Raw genomic sequence first — 23401 nt, 5'->3', positions numbered from 1 at the left:
AATGAGTCCTTGCCATATGTTTACCTCTACATATGGCAAGGACTCATGCAAAATGTTGAAAATAGGAATTTATTTTTATTATTTTTTTTTTTGTGTAGATGGTTTTAAAAGAGTTATGGTCGATTTTTAGCTGCCGGTCAACTTCGATCTACGATTTTATTGACACCTGTGCGAGGTGCATCTTTAACATCAAAAATTTCTGAACGGAATCTACGAATCCAAAATTGCACATAATTGGTTGTTACAGTATCGGAACCATAAACAACAACTAACAATGATGTAGATAATCAACAATTTGTAGAATTTTGCATAGATAGTAGTTTAGAATATAACAGAACAGAGGACGAGGATGTAGGGTCACAGACGTTATAAGTAGTCATTTCATACAAAGCCAACCTAACATGCCAGGCCTAAATCCTCGTATGTGTTTCGCCCTTTAGTAGTGTCGGCAAAGCGTTAAGGGCTAAGCAGAATGCTCGCGTTGAGCTATCCGTTGCATTATGTGTTATCGAAAATACAACAACCACAAGGAAACGATAACACAAACGCTCGAATTTGTTGTGCGCTGCGCTTCGGAGTTAAATATATTTTAACTTTTTGCGTGCGTTAACGCGATAACAAAAAACGCTCAACGCGAACATTCTGTTTAGCCCTTTAGCCTCTTTGATTTTCCATTCCTGTTATTCCTCTCCACTACAATACAACGCTGCGTTAAATCATTTCTCGAAATGTCATATGGACGGCGTTCATAATTGACGCCGTTATCATTAGAAATAGTCCGACACTAAACTCCACGAGTATGTGAGAAAAAAAGCATTAAAAAATCGAGACAAAACTGTTTTTTCATGTCGAAAATCTAATTAAATCTTTCGGAAGATATTTCAATTTCAAACCGTGAAGACTGCAAAGAAAATTATCAGTGAATTTGTGTTCTAATTTAACGATATCCAGTTGCATTTGCAACTTGCAGATTTTATCTGGGTACAACGAAGACGAAAGAAACGCAGACAAGAAACGATACCAAAATTGAATCTGGACAGACGTAAAAGATGGCGACGAGCCGTACAAGTCGCATACAACAAACGAAAAACATAAGTTCTATATTTTCCAAGCTCCATGCCTCGTTCTCGGAGGCATGTGGGCCCCAACGCTTGTCCACCGACAAGAAGACCCTCGAGAAAACCTGGAAATTAATGGACAAGGTGGTCAAATTGTGTCAGCAGCCGAAAATGAATCTGAAGAATAGTCCACCCTTCATATTGGACATTCTGCCCGATACGTATCAACGGTTGCGTCTGATCTACTCCAAGAATGAGGACCAGATGCATGTGCTACACAACAACGAACACTTCAATGTGTTCATCAATAATCTGATGCGAAAGTGCAAGCAGGCCATTAAGCTATTCAAGGAGGGGAAGGAGAAAATGTTTGACGAGAACTCACATTATCGTCGCAACTTGACCAAACTAAGTTTGGTCTTTTCACATATGTTGAGCGAATTGAAGGCTATTTTTCCCAACGGGGTCTTTGCCGGAGATCAGTTTCGAATTACAAAAGCAGATGCAGCGGAGTTTTGGAAATCAAACTTTGGCAATAGGTAAGTGTAGTGACAGACAGACAGACGAAACGGTGAATTGCGGCCACCACCCATTCATTGTGTGCGCGTGTGTGCGTTTGTTTGTTTACTTCCAGTACTCTGGTGCCTTGGAAGATATTTCGTCAGGAATTGAATAAAGTACATCCCATATCGTCGGGTTTAGAAGCAATGGCCTTGAAAACGACCATCGATCTTACGTGCAACGATTATATATCGAATTTTGAATTTGATGTGTTTTCGCGACTCTTTCAACCCTGGGCCACCCTACTGAGAAATTGGCAAATATTAGCCGTAACCCATCCCGGATACGTGGCATTTCTGACTTACGATGAAGTCAAAGCTCGCCTACAACGTTACATACACAAGGCCGGAAGTTATGTTTTTAGGTATGTTGATAATGAATAATATGGACAGATGAATCATAAACAAAATTGTTTGCTTGTCTGCCACTGTATGACAATTACTGATGTTATGATATGAATAAAAACAATATTAATAATACAATTTCTGTATTTAACAGATTGTCGTGTACACGATTAGGCCAGTGGGCAATTGGCTATGTGACTGCAGATGGTGAGATCCTACAAACAATACCACAAAATAAATCACTTTGTCAAGCGTTACTGGATGGTCATAGGCGAGTATTTTCATCAGTACAATTTCCCCTGCCCTTATTAACATCATGCAACAAATTTCCATGAAGTGTTAAAAAGCCCTGATTAATAATAAACATTTGACATTTTGTTTTTATAGAGAGGGTTTCTATTTGTATCCCGATGGCAAAGCCTATAATCCAGATTTGTCTTCAGCTGTACAGAGTCCAACTGAAGACCATATTACAGTTACCCAAGAGCAATATGAACTTTACTGTGAAATGGGTAAGTTGTCGATTGCTGAGTGTGGGTGTTTGTTTTATTGTATATCGCATCAGATAATAATGTTTCGATTATTTCTTTATTTTATTTTGCAGGAAGTACTTTCCAACTATGTAAGATATGTGCAGAAAATGACAAAGACATACGAATTGAACCTTGCGGCCACTTGTTGTGCACACCATGTTTAACATCGTGGCAGGTGGATTCAGAAGGACAGGTATATATTTCATTTTATTTTTAATTTGCTTGGCTTCGAACTATAAGAATGTCTTAAAGGATTTGAAATGTAGTGTGCAAATTATTAAAATGTCCCATTGAAACTATGTATAAAACAGACAGAGGAAATATATTATTTGTGATGTAGTTAAATTTGCAAGTCTCATAATACAACGCATTAGTGTCAATACTAATTCGAATTCAAAGAAAGTACCCCACTTTTGGGGACAATGTTCTTGGTCCTGATGGAATCTCTATGGTGATGTGAAAGTAATTAGATGAACAAGGAGTAGATTACTAAACCAATGTCACGTTAAATATGCAAGGTGGTCCAGGTAATTAAGCTAGTCAACAAAAGCAATTCTTACAGGCCGATTTAATAATTGTCGCCAGTAGCTATGACTCTTGAGGCCCTGTTACTCCCAAGCGATAGATAATACAATTCAGTTACTGATTCCCAACACAAATTCCGAAGGCATGTATGTTCCGTTATATCGCCTAAGACAACAGTTAATTACATTTTCGATAGGTTGAATACCTAATTACCTAATGGTTCTAGGAATCATATTCGATAGTTTTTATAAGGCTATCGTCTGCTCACACCTGAGCTATATGTGATAAGGTCAAGGGCTGTAACGTACATTATTTACAACATATAAAGCTATAAGCCGCTGTGGTCTGTGGAAAGTAATGCGGTAATGTGTGATCCACCATTGTTGCACTGTTTGAGTATATATAACAAGTCATCCGATTCACCATCTAAAGAAAAGGCATCCACCGCCAAAGTATATCAGGAAGGAATTCTCTATCTACAAAGTGAGGCACAAAAGATAACCTCTAGATCAAAAGACTTCTTAAATAGAATTTAATTATATTCACAATGATGCAGTTGAAGTAATTCAAGAATAAAGCGTGAATATAATTATCGGAAACCCACAGGAAAGGAAAAATTGATGTGTGAACGAACGCCCTCAAACTCAAGTTTTCCTTCAGAAAAAAACACCTTAAAAACTGAATGGTGTTGGCAAAGAATCCGAATTTTCAAACAAACATGGACGTCGTAGAAAAAAACTTTTGATAGTTAATAAATGTTGTGATGTATGTCTGTTGTGATATTTCTAAGAAATACCAGCATATATAAAGTTGTGATATGAGTAGTAGACATCTACTTTTTTCAAAAAAAGGAAATTTTAAACATATTTGTAATAATTAATATATTTATTTGTTCACTTTCTTTTCTTTCACAGGGTTGTCCATTCTGTCGTGCTGAAATCAAAGGCACCGAACAAATTGTGGTTGACGCATTCGATCCACGTAAACAACACAATCGCAGTACTACCAATGGACGCCATCAAGCAAACGATGATGACGACACTGAGGTATAGTTTACAGATGATTAGTTATTAAGTTTATTTTGTTTATGATTTCAAAAGTTATTATATACAAAGAAATACACCGACCACATCCATCGCCCATATGTATATTACTATTGAAATTGAGCCCACATCCCCCCTTCTTAAAAAAGTAATGATGAACAAACCGTATTGTGAATAATTTGCGAAAAAAACAAAACATGGCTATAACCACACACATAATTATTGAACTCTTTAAAAAAGAGATTCAAATTAATTTCATTGTTTGTTTTGTTTACTATTTTTGCAATTTAACGAACAAGATAAACGCATGTATTTTTCGTTTATAAATTATTTATAATTTTCAGATTTGTTCTAGTGGATATGGAATAAGTGGGAACAACAACAACAAGTGTACAAATATTGAGATTTTGACTGAATTTTGCAAGCTTTAATGAACAAGCTACACAACAACCTTAACGTACATTTTGTTATAGGCAATTTTGATATTTTTTTAGTCACACATATAATTGTTTTATTTTGGTTACAGTCTCAATATAATGGAACACAAAACAAAAACAACCGGAAGAAATTCTTAATTTAAATAAGGCTTTAAATTTCCTTTAAATTATTTATTATTTTTTTTATAATGTGTATTGTTGATGCTCTTTTGTATACATATATCTCTTGAACAGAATCAAAACCGGAAACTCACAAACTTTTTTCAAAAAAAAGATTCATATGTAAATAGCACCCTTAGATTTTAAGTTTATTTACGATTAATTTAATCATGATGAAAAGTTACAAAAAGAAACAACAACAAAACACCATATATTTATTACTTTTTTTAGTTTTTATTAGTTTTCTTGGGAAATTTGAAAGAAATCTACCTTATCGCCTTATTAAAAATAATGATTATAATGTTTAATCGTAACTTGTGACTTTAGTCCCGTTATTTGAATCACACTTCCTTAATTTATAGCAATGTATGATTTGGAGTTTTTAGTTTGTAATGTATTATTAGTTGAATAGTTAGTTATACACAATATGCCACTTAGCTGGCGGCCAAAACTAAAATCAAATATATAAAAAATCAAATATATATATATATATATATATTTCAAATATTAGAATAATTGCTCTACTTTTAAAAAATCTGATCTGCAATGTATTTTCTATAAAAAAATAATGTATAAGTAACACAGTGCTACAGTTTTGTTTTACATGCTAGACTTCATAAATTTACAGTCCGTCAATCTATTCAAACTCGTAAAAAGTGCTTGAAAGATTAACTTTTCGATAAGGGGCACAGGCATTGATATAACTACCAAAAAGGTGCCTCCCGAAATCCTATAACATTGGCTATAATTTCACAAACATTCGTTTTAAGGGAGTAAAAATCCACATCACAAATTTGGATTCCTGATTTATGTTCTAATATCGAATACTGATTTAAACTTAAATCCCGTATATAATATTGCAAATGTGACCTGGAATTTAAAATGATGTGACCCACTTTCTTTTACTCCCAAATGATATTAATTTGTTTAAATTGTAGCACTGTGTGATTTTAAAAGAATTTATTTTTTCCTTTTAAAATTTCTATATTTTCACATGACTTTTTTGTTAGTTACACACACCATCATCATCATAATCTTATACATATATACAACATTTAGTTTTATTTTTTAAGAGATAGTGGCATAATTAGTATGGAAATATTATAATTATATTTGTTTGCATTTTCTCCCAAAGATTTGTAGAAATTAGCATTTTTTAAATTTTATTAAGATCAAGCAAAACAAACATAAATACAAAAATATTATATACCTATATAAATGAAATATTTGCAAGGAATTTGAAGATTAAGATGAAAACAAATAAAACATTTTTTAACACAAGTGAGGTTATGTTAAGGAAAACTGAGGCTCGGTTTATGGTTAATAAATAGTATACATCCATCGAATGGAAATTGATGGTATATACACATTGATGCAATCAAAAATTTACCTCAATAAAATAACATTTTTAGACGGCAAGTTAAGCCTATTTAAAAATGTCCGCCAATGATTTCCGTGATTTCTTTGAAAAGTTTCGGTTACTAATTCCGTTGGCGTCCCCGAAAAGTGTCAAAATCATATGAAGCTTGTTACGTATACGAATTGACCCAAATTTTACTCAAGGTTAGGAAATCCAAAGAACGAAAAATTCGTTTTTGCCTGTTCCTCAAGTGATTCTACACCACCTAGAACAAATTAGGATAGGTTATAATCAGCTGTTTCACTTGAATACCACACGAAGGATAGAATAGTAGAATAGTATCAATCTCGTATCAGCCAATCAAAAATTAGTAGGGAAAGAAGACAACTTAGTCTAATGCTGTTCGCCTTCTTCTAGAATTTTATGTGATAGCAAATAGACTTAATACTCATCAACATCAATATGAAGGCCGAGCAAGCTCATCAACCATTTACTTCCCTTTTTTCACTATGTCCTGTGCCCAACAAAGCTTTAAAACTCCGCATAAGTTATGCATAGCAACTAAAACGTCACGTACCGAAGTAATGGGAAGAAATGTTGAGCTTTTTATTTCATATTAATTATATAGATGTTTTTGGTCGGGTATGGGAGAGACATACTAATATTTTTGCGTAAATATGGATAATGGAATTTCCATCCAGCTAGGGCTTTAAAGCCAGGTAGCAGTTGTGTTGGTTATCACAAATGCGGCTCAGTTCCAATATACTGCATTGCTAGGTCGCAATCGATGCCTAGCATTATTTGAATTTCCCTTGACATTTTCCTTGTTTTCTTTTACTATAGAAAACCATTCGCTGATAATCATTTTCTTTTCTCAAACTTCAAAGGATACATTTTTGTAATTCCTTTAAAAATGGTTCAACTAGCCTTACGAGTGTTTTGCATTTTATTTGTTATTCATAGAATTTGGGATATCTTGTATAAAAAGAATAAAAAAACGTATACCATTGGCATGCATAATAATAACACAATAATAATAATAAAAGGAAATAATATTTTGAAATAAACGAAATTGTTTCTTAAATAATTTAATATCGTTTCACACTCACAAGTTTACATTTAACATATATATATATTACCCATAATATAATTGTTTATAAATGCTTTAGTTCAATTATGTATTTTGTTTCTAGGGAGTCTCTCGTGTACACATTTTATAAGACTGTTTTATAAAAAATAAAAATAATTAAATTTAAAAATATATAATTTATATAAAAAAAAAATTATTATAATATTAACCCTGAAGTCATCGTATGTGGTGTTAATTATCATTTAAATTGAATATGGAATATTTTGAAATCTGCAGGTCTATAAGCCGCCATATAGCGGCAATTGCTATTCGTATTTTCAAGATTTCCATTAATTAGCCAGCTAGCCAACGCGGTGACTGGAGGGTTAAACACAGTACTCGGCTAATTACTTTAATGATAATTAGAAAATCTATTACTGCTGAGGCTGTTCAAAATCAAACAAAAGAAAAATTAACTCATTTAAGTTAGTATTAAATTATGAATTTGAAGAACATTAATATAATTGCCTTAATTTTCGAATTTGTATGCAAATAAAACTTGAATTTTCTTTATTCCTTATTTTTTTTTTACTTTTTTGTTTATAATTTTATATATACAAATTGTTATAACAACTCTATATATATTTTGTAAATTATTATAATAGCTAAAAATTAAAAAAAAAATATATATATATATACAAATTGTTCCCTCTTTTTCACACACACTCTCTCTCTCTCTCTCTCTCTGTATTAAACTAATTGTATAAAATATAATTATTTTAATTAAATATTATTCTTTATATCTATCTCTCTTTGTCTGTCACTTGTAACTATTTGCCCTGTGTTTTTGTTTTATATTTATGAATGTATCTCTCCTTAATCTCGTTTTTTGTTCATGTGTGTATTTTTATTTTTTATAAATATTATAATAATTTAGAAGTTACACATATATATTCTTTATATTTACATATATATACTAAATAAAAATCAAAAAATTTATTTAACAAAAAAGATTACAAAATTTGTTTATATTTTTCTGTTCTCCTTTTGTTTTGCTCTTTGCTCGCCGTTTCTTTAATTTTGTTGTTTCCGGATTTGTGTGCTGCATGCTGCATATTGTTTGTTTTATTTCCAAACCTACCCCCTCTACAAGTTCTATTATTTGTTGTTATATTTGACTATTGTCGTCGTCTTATAGCGAATGTTGTTGTTGGCCTTTGTCCAATGTCTGTGTTTGTGCAGCAACATATACAATGTTGAAAATAATATTTTGTTATTTTTTCGTTTCGAAAGTGTTGCCTTTCTTTTTCCCTAAACCCATCTGTTCCTAACGTTAAACATTAAAGTCATTGGCGAAAATTGTCAAAATATGTACCCAAATCAGTATATGAACGATTCTGGTAACATTTCCATTCGAATCGGATGTAATTTGCAAATTTTACGGATTTAACAGACAGATGTTATGTTCAGTAGAAAATATTCTTGAGAAAAATTGCCCCATAATATCGTGGATAGTGAGTTTCGCACCTTAAATCTGACATGATGATTATGTTGAGAGTATTGTAAAACGTGTATATTGAAAGTTTTTTTTGTGTAATAATAAAAACATTGATAATTTTGAAGGAAAAAAAATATAGGGTAATTGTTTGGCTATTATTTGACTTTCTAGTAAATCACTCGAATTCGTTCGAATCGCGACTTTAACAGAAACTGCTGGATGTTATTCTCAAAATTTGCAAGTAATATTTTTTTGATACTCTTTTAAGACTTTTCACAATAGCAACATATTTTGATACACTCCTCCTATAACGGTACATTGAGATTTTAGTTTTACTCGACTTGCTTTCAGTAGAATATTAATATTCATCTGCATCCTACGAACATTCACATCCATTAAGTTTTTATTAAGTTTATTCATTTGTTTTCTTTAAATAAACTAAATATTTTTGACCTTATATGGACTTGTCGATATCTTTTTTTATTATCTAATCTATCCATCATCTATAGGATACTGGAGATTTTAATATAGCTACATCATCATTACATGCTCTAAGCAACAACATGACCTCATCAACACATTCCTCGGACAAACATAGTCCACACACTTCGCCTCGATTTTCCAGGCGCAGTACTACGCCCAGTTTGATGGCAGTACAAAATGATTTATATGCTGGACATATACCAACATTGTCATTGGCCGGTCAGCCGCAGCAACAACAACAGCAGGCTGCAACGGCTAATTATATAAGTGCTGCGTCAGTATTATCAAGTGGTGGCGGCGTCGGCGGTGGCATGGTTCATCAGCCTCCCCCTTCGGCTCCACCAATGAATGTGGTCAATGGTGGCAGCACAGTTCAATTGCAGGCAGCAACGGCACCTCCAACAGCCAATAACTCATCCACACCGCAATCATCGTCGTCTGCAGCAACCGTTGTTGTCGTTGCCTCACAAAAGTCTACGAATCGTATGAGTGCCCCATTGATGGGTACCAATTCCGTTATTGTGACTGGTTATGGCAATAAAATTGGCAATAAAACGGACATATGCAATGACAATTCCAACTCCTCGTATGCCATATTACAAAATCTCCAAGAATCACAGGCTATTGTCTCCAAAGAGGCCCAAAAACGTGAAGCCACGTGCGTCGCCTTGGCAGCCACTGGCTCGGCACCGTCATCGGCACCACCATTGCCACCAAGGAAGTCATCACCGGGTGCCGATAATGTAAATGTTACTAGTCCCACAAATGGGCCAATGAATGGCGGCGGAGCCATGCAAAAGATTGTCATGCCGCAGACGAGCAAAAGTGTGGACAATATTGCAGCTACCTTGGGTGAGATCTGTGTACCGAAGACCACAGCACCACCCATACCACCACATAATAGCAGTCACGTGGATAGTTTGGTCGATGAGATGCGGGCACAGCGACTCACAACAACAGCAACATCTCTTGTGGCAACGACACTTGCCACAACAACCACAACAAATCTGCTCGATGATGATATTGTGGGGCCAGCTGAAACTATTATGGGTGTCATTGATACCCGGCCCCTGGAGGCAAGATCCACAATAATTGGTAATTATACACATTTATGTAGCAATACCACAACTGGCAGCAACAACACTATCACCACCTTGGCATCTTCCTCCTCGACGTCGTCGTCTTCGAATACAAATTGCAACAACAATCTACGTAATGATCTGAAAATTACAAGCAATGAAACCACAACAACAGCAGCAGCAACACCAAATAACCGAACAATAGCAAATCTCCAACAACAGCAACATCATCCTCACAACAATCACCACCAACAGCAGCATCATCAACAGCCTTTACTTTATGAAAACATTTCCATCAATCAAAAGGTGGTCGTCGGCGACTGTACCGTACCCTATGAGAATATCAATTTGGAATATATAGCTCGGCTAATGAACGAAGGCTATTCCAAAGAGAACGCCATTACGGCCTTGGGTATATCACGAAATAATATTGAAATGGCTTGTGATATTCTACGAGAATTTGTTGCAAAAAATAGTGTTTAAGAAGTGTGTTTTTCGGAACTTTTTTCATACAAAAAAAAGGAAGTAGATTACATAGGCACACACACATTCACACATATACAAATGATAAGAAATTGATAAAAAAAAAACATATATTTTGATGAAATAACAACAACAACTATTAATTTATTAAAAATTGTAATAAATCATATATAGTATATTTTTATTAATAAAAAAACAACTTTAATTTCTTCAAGAATTCTAATTTTTCAAATCTGAGGTTATGCTGAAAAATCGAATTCAATATAATATGTACCAACTGAACTGTACAACTGTTTAAGATATGCAATCATATTTAAAAAGTGAGCTGAAAGTTTAACGAAAATGATTTATATCAAAGAAAAAACAAATACAAAATATTTCACTACAAATTTAAAATTTCAAGTTAAAAAATATCAAAATCATGTTTTTCTACTTCAAAATTATGGACATTTTTTTAATGTCCATAAAAATTATTTCAAATAACCAAATATAGTTCCCGTACGTTAAGATATATTTTTTCATCCAATTTCATTTACGAGGTTAATAATGACATTTTTCAAAACTAGTATTGGGAAACGTGTTAGTAAAAATTTAAATATGTTAAATCAAAATCTAGGTTTGAGATTTTATAGATTTATTTGATGATTTCCAATGGAAAGGTTTTTGGTAAGAAAAAAATAAATAAATTTAGAAATAAAAACATGTTAAATTAAAAATATACATATAAAATTTCAATATTAAGCAAAAAATAAAAAAAAAATACTCTGTGTATATCTTTTTGAGTATTCCGAAAGATGTTGAAAATAAAATTATAATAATACATTTTCAACATAACCTCACATTTAGAGTTTATATAAAGAAATTCAAACATAAAATTACAATTTATGACCCTGTCCAAACATTCAAATTTTTTTAATGTTTTTGTAGCACAGTGTAATTATAAATGTTGTCAACATTTTTTTCTATACATAATTCTGCATATATGTTGTTATTAAAAATTGATTTTATTATTTTCCAAACGAAAATTATTTAATGTGTACCAAAACAAAAGAAAAAACAAATATAGAAAATTAGTTCATAGTTGACAAAACTGTTAAGAAAATAGAAAGAGAAAACCGGAAGGAAATGTTTTTTCCTTTCTATTATTATTTGAATAGATTACCTTCTGGCTATTGATGAACTATTTCTGTCAAAATTTTGGAATCAATTTTAACCAGAAGCTATTCCTTTTTTTCAGAAGACCTATAGTAGGCCTTAAATATATAAAAAAGTTTAGAATGTTTTCGATGAAATGCATTAAGTAAATGAAGAAAACAGTTTTGTCCAATAAATAAAAAACAAATTTCTAGAAAAACACCCCCACTAGTATTTGTATAAATAAGTATTCAACAAAAAATTATACAGTGACGTCTCGAGATATGATTAGAAACACCGGGCACCCACCACTTTTTATCCCCCCTCCTTCATTAAGGCAAAGGAAAGCAATCAATCAATTCGTGTTTAATTAATTTTTTTATAAAAAATAACAGTAATCGTAAAATGTGTGATTTAATAACAGAACTATTATATAGACGATAGATAACCACATTGATAAAAATAAAATAAAATGCAAATAATAAAAACATACAAATAAACATCAATATAGTATTCCCAACATTTTTCAATAAAGCTTGGTTGTTTTAAATATTGATTGGCTAGTGGAGAGAGAGAGGCTCGAATTTCATTTTCCACTCAACTATAAATCATTTATGTTGTTTTTAAATCCTAGAATTTTTAACTAAAATAACTGAACCGGTTTCAATTTGTACTCCCTGATATAAATACATATTTACATCGATAAAATAATTTCACATACTATGAATTTAAAGGAAATCACTAATCTAATCAGGATCATGTTTTTTTTTTATTTTTGGCTGTTATTTTATTGTTTCTGAATATTTTCTTTAAAAACATGTCTATTACGAACAAAGGAACAAAAATTACAATCCAACTTCCAAAATATGTTGCAAAAAATGTTGGGAATAATCGCTAAAATCTTCCATTGTCTATATTATTAAATCATGTCTTCAAAAATGTTGAAACAAAAACGTTGTTTTATCAACTCAACAAAACATAAATTCATACAGGACTCTCACACACTCACAAATTCTTCATAATTTGATTATCAAATTTCATAGAAAAAAGAATGCACATAATCAAACAAAAAAAAACAACAACAAATTATATATCTAATAAAAACGGGTTTATTTACTACGGTAAATATCGACTTGAAAGTTTAATAAAAAATTAATTTTACTTCGAAAAAATATGGAAAAAAACGAAAAGAAAGAAAGATTGGAATATTTTTTAAAGATGCACATTTGTTCGATTTTATTAGAAATAAAAATAAAAATTGTTTTACAAAATCAAAATATATGCCAGGATTCCCCTGAAAAATACTTTATCGAGTAACTCAGTACGTGTAAAATTTGTAACCAGGTAATATTCCATTTACCTTTTTAAAATTTCAACTCCAACTTCGATATATCACTTATTGCATTAAATCAAAATAAATTATAGCGCTTTTGGATTTTTTCTTCATAATTTTACTATAAAAACGCTTCGGATACACAATACATACCTATTAATTTTCGTTCATTTTTATGTGCATTCTTTTTTGAATAATATTTGAAATCTCTCCATTTATCCCGTATAGACACCGTTCTAAATCTACATGCAGAATTTTTTAACGATTATTACTTTTTTAATAAATTAATATTCTTTTTAAAAAATCTGAAGCTAAAAAATATCCGATAGAGTATTAAAAAATGTATTTAATCATCACAACTACAACTATCACTATTCACAAATAAATGTACACACATATAATAATAAAAACTAAAACACACAATTATCGAAGACACTTCAGCCTCAGGCAAACAAAAAAGAACGTAAAATTTATTGTTCAGCATTTGTTTCTTGATAATGAAATTTTAAAAATGGTATTAGAAAACCAGTAAGGAAAGTAGTAAAGTCGGACGGGGCCGACTTTATGATACCCTTCACCACTTTGGGTGTATTCAACAGGACCATTAAAATAAAATTGAATGAACTAAAATAGTTGATATTTATTTAAATGTGAATCTACCTAGATATATCCATAAAGTATGTAAATCGACTTCAAACAAATATAAATAGGTCATACGTTGGACTATGTCTGTACTTCTGGAAAACGCAACTACGTAATTCTATGCTAAATTTTGTAAGTTGTGCAAAATTTGATGTCAATTTGACTAACATGAGGAGTTTGATGCCCAATTTACCTGAAACCGGGGGAAAATATATATGGAAGCTCTATCCAAATATTAAGCGATTTGAAACAAACTTGTCACAGATTAGTTTGTTTTAATTTCAGAAAGTTTTGTTCCTATCAGCTCATTGGTTCCTTGGTGCGTCAATTACTTAAAATCAATCTATAATAAAAGCTATATCTAAATCTGGACCGATTTTCACGAAAAAAGCAGACATCACTCCAGGCTCAATTCAGTACGTTATGCCAAATTTCGTGCAAATCGAAAGGTATATATCGACTTTGGTGCACCATTTACATGAAATCGGACGAAACTATATATGGGAGATATATAGAAATCTGAACCGATTTTCTCGAAACTTGGCAGATATCACTCTAGGCTCATTTCAGTACGTTATGCCAAATTTCGTGCAAATCGAAGGATATATAGGGACTTTGGTGCACTATCTACATGAAATCGGACGAAACTGTATATGGGAGCTATATCTAAATCTGGGCCGATTTTCTCGAAACTTGGCAGACATCACTCTAGGCTTAATGCAGTAGGTTATGCCAAATTTCGTGCAAATCGAAAGATATATAGGGACTTTGGGGCACCATTTACATTAAATCGGACGAAACTATATATGGGAGGTATATCTAAATCTGAACCGATTTTCTCAAAACTTGGCAGACATGACTCTGGGCGCAATTCAGTACGTTATGCCAAATTTCGTGCAAATCGAAGGATATATAGGGACTTTGGTGCACCATTTACATGAAATCGGACGAAACTATATATGGGAGCTATATCTTAATCTGGACCGATTTTCACGAAACTTGGCAGAAATAATTCCAGGCTCAATTCCGTACGTTATGCCAAATTTCGTGCAAATCGAAGGATATATAGGGATTTTGGTGCACCATTTACATGAAATCGGACGAAACTATATATGGGAGCTATATCTAAATCTGGACCGATTTTCACGAAACTTGGCAGACATGACTCTGGGCTCAATTCAGTACGTTATGCCAAATTTCGTGCAAATCGAAGGATGTATAGGGACTTTGGTGCACCATTTACATGAAATCGGACGAAACTATATATGGGAGTTATATCTCAATCTGGACCGATTTTCACGAAACTTGGCAGACATAATTCTAGGCTCATTTCAGTACGTTATGCCAAATTTGGTGCAAATCGAAGGATATATAGGGATTTTGGTGCACCATTTACATGAAATCGGACGAAACTATATATGGGAGCTATATCTAAAGCTGGACCGATTTTCACGAAAATTGGCAGACATCATTCTAGACCTAAAAGATTAGGCTGTACCAAATTTCGTGCAAATCGAAAGATATATAGGGACCGTTTACATTAAATCGGTTAAATATATAGATGGGAGCTATATCTAAATCTGAACCGATTTTTCCCAATTTCAATAGGGTTCGTCCTTGGGCCGAATAAGTGACCTGTGCCAATTTTCATCCAGTTCGGATAACAAATGCGGCCTGTACTTTGTTTACAATTTAACATGGACAGACAGACGGACAGACGGACAGACGGACAGACGGACGGACGGACGGACGGACATGCATAAATCGACTTAGAAAGTGATTCTATGCATATTCTCAAAAGGAACCATGTGTCTATCTCGATTATTTTTGCCTGTTACAAACATATGCACAAAGACATAATACCCTGTACCACAGTGTGGTGAAGGGTATAATTAAGATATTCTGAACTACACATATACAGCCTTATTCTGGACATCAATTCACCGTGCATTTTTTCGCTCTTCCTCTTAAAGTTATTTTGAACCATAACTTGCAGCGAATTTTTGCTCATTATTCTGAATCAAGTTCGAAAGCAAAAATCCGCTTTGGGGAAAAATTAGTTATTCTTAATTGCAAGGCGTGGGAGAATGTGATGACATTTGTGCGAAATTTTTTGCTAATAAATTTAAAGGTAGCTGACTACAAAAATATAGGTTTTAAATATTTTTATGAATAATATCTACACAATGCTTATTCTATAACGATTTAAAATATTAAAAATGGTTGTATGCATATTTTAAACTCAAAAACAACCAATCAAATGCTACTAAAATATTTGTCTTTCAAATTTGTCGTGTGCATGATTTGAAGAATGAAATAAAGTAGGAGCTTTTTATCATAAAATAATTCGTCACTTTAATAATTTAAGGAGATAAAATATCGAAGTTAAATAAAATGGCACACAATTATGTAGTGAAATTATAAACGGCTAATACATTTAATTCAATCGCAGATTTCTTCTCATTATTCGATGTCTTTGACACCGGTTTTTGTCATCATAAAATTATTTTATTTTATTTGTAATCTTTTGTAGTTTTTCGCATTTTTTGCTTTTTCCTATTCATTCAGAACAAGGAGTGAATGTGAAAGCGGAAACGTGTTCATAAGCGGGATATCTTCTCAGCGAATATCCATAATAAGCCTGATACTTTTTGATTTTTAACTCTGTCGTTGCCCGTTGAAAATTTATTAATATTCTCAGAAAACAGTAATTTTTCGGAAACATAGCAAGCCCGTCAAATAGTAATGGGATATATTCTAAGCTATTAAAAGCCATTCGAATTATTTCTGTATCAAAAGATTTGAAGAATCTAAAATACATAAGTTTTCTTGTAAAATTTGCAGCGCAGGCAAATGGCATCAGCAGCATCTGTTGAATGGGCAGATTCAAAAATCGAGATTATGCAAAATTTAAACCTAATTTGTTTTTTTTTATAACTTTTGACCTACTGCAAAATCACAATTATTTTAATTTTTTAAACATGAAATTTTTTATTAAAGATTTTTATAATTGCTGGTCATAATAAAGTTGATTATTTATGCTTTCACATGATACAATTTTTGTTAAAATGCGATTATCTCTCCAGCTATACGCTTGGAAGTTTGAAACTGATTTGTATGATTTGAATCATGCCCATCAATAGATGGCGCTGATGAGGGGTTTATACAAGTTGCAAACCTCATTTTTTTTCTATGCATTTTTCGTATTCGTACCATTTAGTACTTTTCGTACACATAAGTAAAAAATGTCCAAAACTACGTACATATCCCAATCCTATATTAGGACGCTAATTTTAATTTCAAATTTCAGTATTCTCGTTCCATCCGTATCTCCAAATTCGAACTGTACCAAATACAGTATGACATAGTATTTTCCATATACATGAGTAGACGCTTTCAAAACCACCTCCTTATATCGAGCCTACATCTCAACCATAATTCGCATTCCAAATTTCCAGTTTTTAGCTATATTCAAATTCACAAGCTACACAATTTGTACCAAATTTAATATATTTTAGTCTTTTTGATTACTCATAGTTCGAATTTCCAAAAAAAAATCCTTTGGTACATCTATTCTACACTCCATCAGTTTTGTAGGGATGCGAAAAACTGTTATGCGTCATACTCATCAATAGGTGGCGCTGACGAAGGCTTTATGAAAATTGCATACCTTATTTATTTTTGCTATAACTTTCTGTTTTCGAAAATAAAACTCACTTTTTGGTAAATAAATAATATTTTGCTGGTATTCAAATGAAAGTGGTGTCATATATGGAGTATGATCGTATAATTTCTTGTGAAATAAATAACATTTCAAAATTAGTTGGAAATTAGTATTAAATTGGAGCCCCATCAACCTACGTCGATGCCCATGCCCTTCTTAACACCGTCGACGTAGCCTAACAAGAATTAAGAAAAGAAATTTGTTGGTGCCACTTAATAAAATGGTCTTCCTGTTGGATTTTTAATTCATAGATATTCTTTTGAAGGTACTATTTACAAATCAAGAACAAAATATTGATTAATTTTGCTTAAGTGCTCAGTATTTGCAAACATTTTTCAGAAAAGTTTTACAAAATAATTATGCCCATGACCGCATATCCACCATTCCTACAATCCCACAATCCCACAAACAACAACAACAAAAAACACCCCAAACACACATATATTCACTTATATTTATATACACTAATTCATATATACATACATATATATTGTCGATCATAATAAATACTATTCTAAAATATACAAAAATACAAACAACAACAACAAAATATACTAACATTTAAACATAATCTGTATTTCCATAGTCATGATCAGTATAGCCACCATCATCATCATCGTTGTCATTACCATTATTATTACTGTCATTTATCATCGATTAGTTTATACTCCACTATCTGTCTGTCTCCTCATCACTACAACCAAACAAATGAATGGACAAAAAAACTAGGTGGTACTAGACTATAGTGCGTACTATATACACAAACAAATACATATATTAATTAATTATGATTATTATTATTAAATGAAAACAAAGCATAACAAGTTAAACAGATCGAGAGAGAGCCGCCACACTCACAACAATCACACACTATCTATATATTTGAATTTGCAGAAATGTAAACAAAAAAAAAAAAAATTAACAAAACAAAAGGGATGAGACAAAAATCAACAAATAAAATATAACAAAATTAAAAAAGGTATAAAAAATCTAATAAATAGAAATTAAAACACACTCAATCGAATCATAGAACAAAAAAATAAACAAACCAGCTTCTGAAGAACAAAAACAACACAAACAAATATATATCGAAAAAACAACAAACAAACTAAAAAAACAAACATTAAACTTACTTATATAAGCAAATGCAATTATTCTTTTAAGTGACAACAACAAATTACAAATAAATATATATTCCATAAAAATTCAAATAAAAAGTGTTTTTTTTTATTTTGTTCGTTTTTATATACCTACTAAGGGTCCTCCCAAAGTTCTGATTGCATTATACGATAATCAGCCTTATTCTGGATATTCACTAGGGAGATATCTCTCATGTAAACATTTTTCGCTGTCACATTCTCTCCTTATTCTGAATGAATAGAAACTCACAACATAGCCCGAAACATGTTCGCGACGTTTAATACCATAAATATAACGCACAATGGAGTTTACAATACGTTTCGACTGGACAAAGTCAACATGAGTATCAAAACTAAGTTTATTATCCACAAATATGCCCAACATTTTAAAACAGTCTACAAAGTCTATTGGATTTTGATCAAGAAAGATGTTCACTCTCTGTGTCAAATTGCCGAATGCAATGGTTTTAGTCTTGGCAGGATTCAATATCAGTGAATTTTCTAGACACCACTGCTTAATCAGAGCAAGACTATGATTTATTGAAGTTTCAAAATGGAACGGAGAACTCCTGTCATCACTAAATATAAGAAATATATCATCAGCAAATAAAAGCGGTTTACAGTTCACATTACAAACACAATCGGCAATATTATTGACGTAAAGAAAAAAAAGCAATGGACCCAAAACAGAGCCTTGTGGAACACCACATGTAAGTGGGAGAATTGCAGATGATTTTCCATTAAATGAAACAAATTTAGACAACACAGGGAGAATAGAAATAGGCCTGAGATCTTCAGAGCAACGAACAACACTAACCTTCGGTATAGGGACCACACGAGCATTCTTCCATGTCAAAGGAAATACAGAAGTTATTAACACAGAATTAATCAAATCAAGAACGTAATCAGAAATATATGGAAAAACAAGTTTCAAAAAATCAGTAGGTATTCCATCTACACCAATGGATTTAGACATAATTTTGTTTAGAGCCACAACAATGTATTCAACATAAACAGCACAAAAGGAAAAACCATTATCGGAATTATCGATGAACAAATCATCAAAATCGTTGGTACTGCGATTGTGGAAAACAAAATAAGAATTCATAACATCGACATCAATATTACATTCCATGCCATCATCACCTGTAATAATAACGGACTTAGCTTTATTCCTGTACTTACAATATATCTTCCAACTATCTGCATTTTTGTTTTGTTGGTAAGAACAATAAGCCATATCACGAAGAGATCGAGCCAAACAGTATTCGTTCTAATCCAATTATCATCCGGACGAATTTTCCTACGTACTATGGGGACAAAGGCAAACAAATCGACAATAATAGAAGATAGCAGAGAATATTTAAGATCCACATCAGCAACATTTAGCTAAAAAATCCATTCCAGTCTATATTCGCATAGTCACAGTATTCAACAAATTCACAAAATGTACTAATGTTGACATTAAGTGAGGCAAAAATCTGGTTTTCGAAAATAAAACTCACTTTTTGGTAATTAAATAATATTTTTATTAATATTTATTTTTTGTTTTTTTTTTTTTTTTGGTTACTTATATGTTATAAGATCGCAATTGTTGTTTGTGTTTCTTTTCTGTTTGTTTCTTTGTTGTAATCGTTTTTTGTTTTTTTTCAATCTTGTATGGTTTTCTATTTTTATTACTTTTGTTTCTGCCTGTCTGTTTTGTTTTGTATTCCATCAAGCCGTATATATTGTTGCTGTTTTAAGGTTATGTTTATCATCCTTTACTTTATTTATTAATATAGATTTTTTTGTTGTTGCTGGTTGTTGTTTCTGTCTAATTTTTCTTTATTTAAAATTGCATTGAAGTTATTTTTACTGCTTTGTTTTTATGGTTTTCTTACTTTAATTATAATTGAAATGGAAAAAAGAATTTTTAAACATTTTTTTTAATAAAAAATTATGAATTTGGGAATAAAAAAAGTATTTAAGAAGTGTTTCTGATCCCAATTAGAATTTAGATTTTTTTATTTTTGAAATTTATTTGAAAATATTTACCATTTAAAGAAAAAACAATTCAAGGAATTTCTAAAAAAAATAGGAGTTCCTATATTATGTATGTATATATTTTTTGTATATGTATGCACGTAAGTTTTTCGAAATGTTTTTCGTGTGTATGTCGTCGTGTCTTGTTGAGTATATGTATGAAAAATGCATTTGTATTGGCGAAATGAGTTTTAGTTTCTTATTTTTTGTTTTCATTTTACTTTGGTTTTGTTGTTGTAGTCCTTCTTTCTTTTTTTCCATTTAGTTTTGTCACTTATTTAAAAACTATATATATATATTTGTTCTTGTTTTTGCTATATATTTTATTATGTATTGTTCCTTTCATTTGTTGTTATTCTTGTTGTTGTAGTAGTAGAGTAGTAAGCGAAAATGTTATCCTATTTCGTTTTTTTTTTTGTTTTCTTGATAGTTGTGTATTTCTGTTTTCGTATTTTTTAAGTTTCCATTTATTGCTGCCACTGTTTTACGGTATATATTCATGTTGTTGTAGTTGTTATTTTTGTCATCAGTTATTGTAAGTTTGCATTGTAATTTACCGTCTTGTCTCAACATCTATAATTTCTATTAGATTTTATTTTATTCACCACCAGCAACCAGCAGCGTATTTTCGAGAAAAATAAAACAACCAAATCTTCGGTTGGTTTCGAATTAGGGAAATTGTAATTATTGTCTATGTTCCATGTTTTTAGACATTGGTTCTAAAATCAATTGAACAACTTGGGGTTAGCCACATATAATACGGTACTATGCAGTCGAGACCATCGCTAACAGGCAGAAAAATTGCCATAAGGCCCAAGATTAGTTAAATCAAATAAGGACATTAAATATCTTCCAACTGTAGAAGACCTGTTCAAAGTAGTGTCTAAGAGAAGTTCTCCTGCTTAACTATAGAGGCTCCCTTGACGATCTTCCAACTATAGAAAACCTCTTCAAGGTTTTCAGACTATGCAAGACCTTTTGAAGGTTTTTTAACTGTAGAGGACACCTTGGAGGTCTCCGGCCTATAGAATACCCCTGAATGTTTTCTAACACTAGATAACCCGTTCAAACACCTTGAACGTCTTCTATATATAGAAAACTTCTGGAATATCTACTAATTACAGAATACTTTATGGAGGTTTTCTTATTATAAAAGACCCTCAAATTTTTAAAAGATAGTGAAAATGCACCTTCAAAATTCGTCCTATTTCTAAAATACCGTTTGAAAGGTTTGCTCATTTTTTAAGATCCTTTGAGGAGATTTTTTTTTGCAGATGTATAAAAAATTATTATTATTACTGTTATTTAATTTACCTTAGATTTCTTCGGCTCTTACTGGTTTCTATGGATTCAAAAATCGTTCTCTACTTCCACATAGTTTCGCATCTGTTATATGGTTGGAAATTTTAACGAAAACACACACACTGGTTTGAATTTGTCTTCTTGTTGTTGTTTGTAAGATAATAAAGCAAAAAATAGCATATGTATTATTTTTCTTGTCGTGTTTTTTTTCGTTACTCCTATTATGTATATAATTATTATTTTTGTTTCATGTATATATTTGTTTTTTTCTTTTTTGTTTTATAATTTTCATTTCATATATGTATATAGTAAAATTGTATCGTATGGTATCATATCGATCGATGTTCATAAGTTTTGTTAATTTGTGTGTTTTACTTCTTGTTGTGTGTGTTGGTGTATGTACTCGTATGTATGGATTTTAGAGATTGTATGTGGTGTGTTTGTTAGTTTCTTGTGGTATGTTGCGTGTGAGTGTGTGTGTGGGTTTAAGTTAATAATAAAGATAATGGTTGTTGTTTCGTTACGATATATCTTTCTTTTATTATTTTATTTCTTTTTATTTTTTCCATTTTTATTTTGTATATGTATACGTGATTTTTTTGTTTGTTGTTTAAATTTTGTTCTTGGTTTATTGTATTGTATTTTGTTTATTAAATTACGCATATATTTTTGTTGTTGTTTGTGTTTTTTTTTTTTTTAATAAATACTCAAATTCTATTCATAATAATTATTTCTTTTGCATTATTTCTATTTTTTTTTCTTCTTCCCGGTTACTTTATAATATTTTGTTTTGCTTTTATTGTTTTAACTTCATATAAGAAATAAAGTGTTGTGAGACACAATTTGCATTTGTTGTTTCTTCATAATTTTCTCTTCTGTCTTCTTATATATTTTATATGTTTCATCATTCTTTATAGTAGTATATAATAAATTGGATAGGATATATGATAAGATTCATTTATTTTATACTCGTATTATGTATTTTTTATTTTTGTTGTTTAGCAGTGATTCATTTGTTTTTTCTTTAATATTTAAATATATATATAGAGTATAGCAGTGTAATTTGTTGTTGTAATGATGGCTTTTTGTTTTGTTTTTTTTTTTTAAATAAATGTTGTGGGAACTTGTCTTCAGTCGTTGAATCCTTCGATTTTAGTACGGTCGGTCAAACATTTATTCCAAGATTATACCTAATAGAAACGAAAATAAAACAAAAGTATGTTTTATATTGGACAAATGTGTCTTCTTTTGTTAAATTAAAAATTAAAAAAAGTAAATTAATTTTACCTGGAATGCGTGGTAAACGTGCCTGTGGCAGAAAACCTTTAGGCTGGGGTCCTTTCGGTGCCCGAATAACAATCAAACGGGGCAATGTATCATCTGTCAATTTGAGTCGCGAAATTAAACGATCTGGACGATCGTTTATTTTTAAAACATTGCAGGCTGACGATTTGCCATTGCGCTGCAAAG

The 23401-nt window shown here is 31.4% G+C and overlaps 3 protein-coding genes across 3 annotated transcripts in view; 2 read left to right on the top strand and 1 right to left on the bottom strand.

The window, feature by feature from the left end:
* Positions 1-848: 848 nt before the first annotated feature.
* On the top strand, positions 849-4146 carry LOC133326407 (E3 ubiquitin-protein ligase CBL-like). Its single transcript, XM_061535060.1, has 6 exons — positions 849-1597; positions 1693-1983; positions 2118-2238; positions 2355-2475; positions 2568-2689; positions 3936-4146. Exons 1-6 carry the CDS (start codon positions 1050-1052, stop codon positions 4071-4073), a joined length of 1341 nt encoding a protein of 446 aa, XP_061391044.1. The 5' UTR covers positions 849-1049; the 3' UTR covers positions 4074-4146.
* A 5004-nt stretch (positions 4147-9150) lies between these two features.
* LOC133326399 (mucin-5AC-like) lies at positions 9151-10632 on the top strand. Its single transcript, XM_061535052.1, has one exon. The coding sequence runs from the start codon at positions 9151-9153 to the stop codon at positions 10630-10632; it is 1482 nt and encodes a 493-aa protein (XP_061391036.1).
* A 12381-nt stretch (positions 10633-23013) lies between these two features.
* The window catches only part of LOC133326397 (cold shock domain-containing protein E1), a 44254-nt gene continuing 43866 nt past the window's right edge, over positions 23014-23401 (bottom strand). The window contains exons 12-13 of the mRNA XM_061535051.1: positions 23219-23393; positions 23014-23121 (exon numbers count right to left, since the gene is read on the bottom strand). Coding sequence (XP_061391035.1) covers positions 23105-23121; positions 23219-23393 — 192 coding nt within the window. The 3' untranslated portion in view covers positions 23014-23104. The remainder of the gene's footprint in view (positions 23122-23218; positions 23394-23401) is intronic.

The sequence above is a fragment of the Musca vetustissima genome, unplaced genomic scaffold (genome assembly GCF_032173495.1).
Source record: "Musca vetustissima isolate MV318-11 ecotype Yass unplaced genomic scaffold, APGP_CSIRO_Mvet_v1 utg13253, whole genome shotgun sequence".
Classification (NCBI taxonomy): Eukaryota; Metazoa; Arthropoda; class Insecta; order Diptera; family Muscidae; genus Musca; species Musca vetustissima.
Note: the sequence above shows the minus strand (reverse complement) of the source record. Positions and strands in the feature narration are given on the sequence as shown.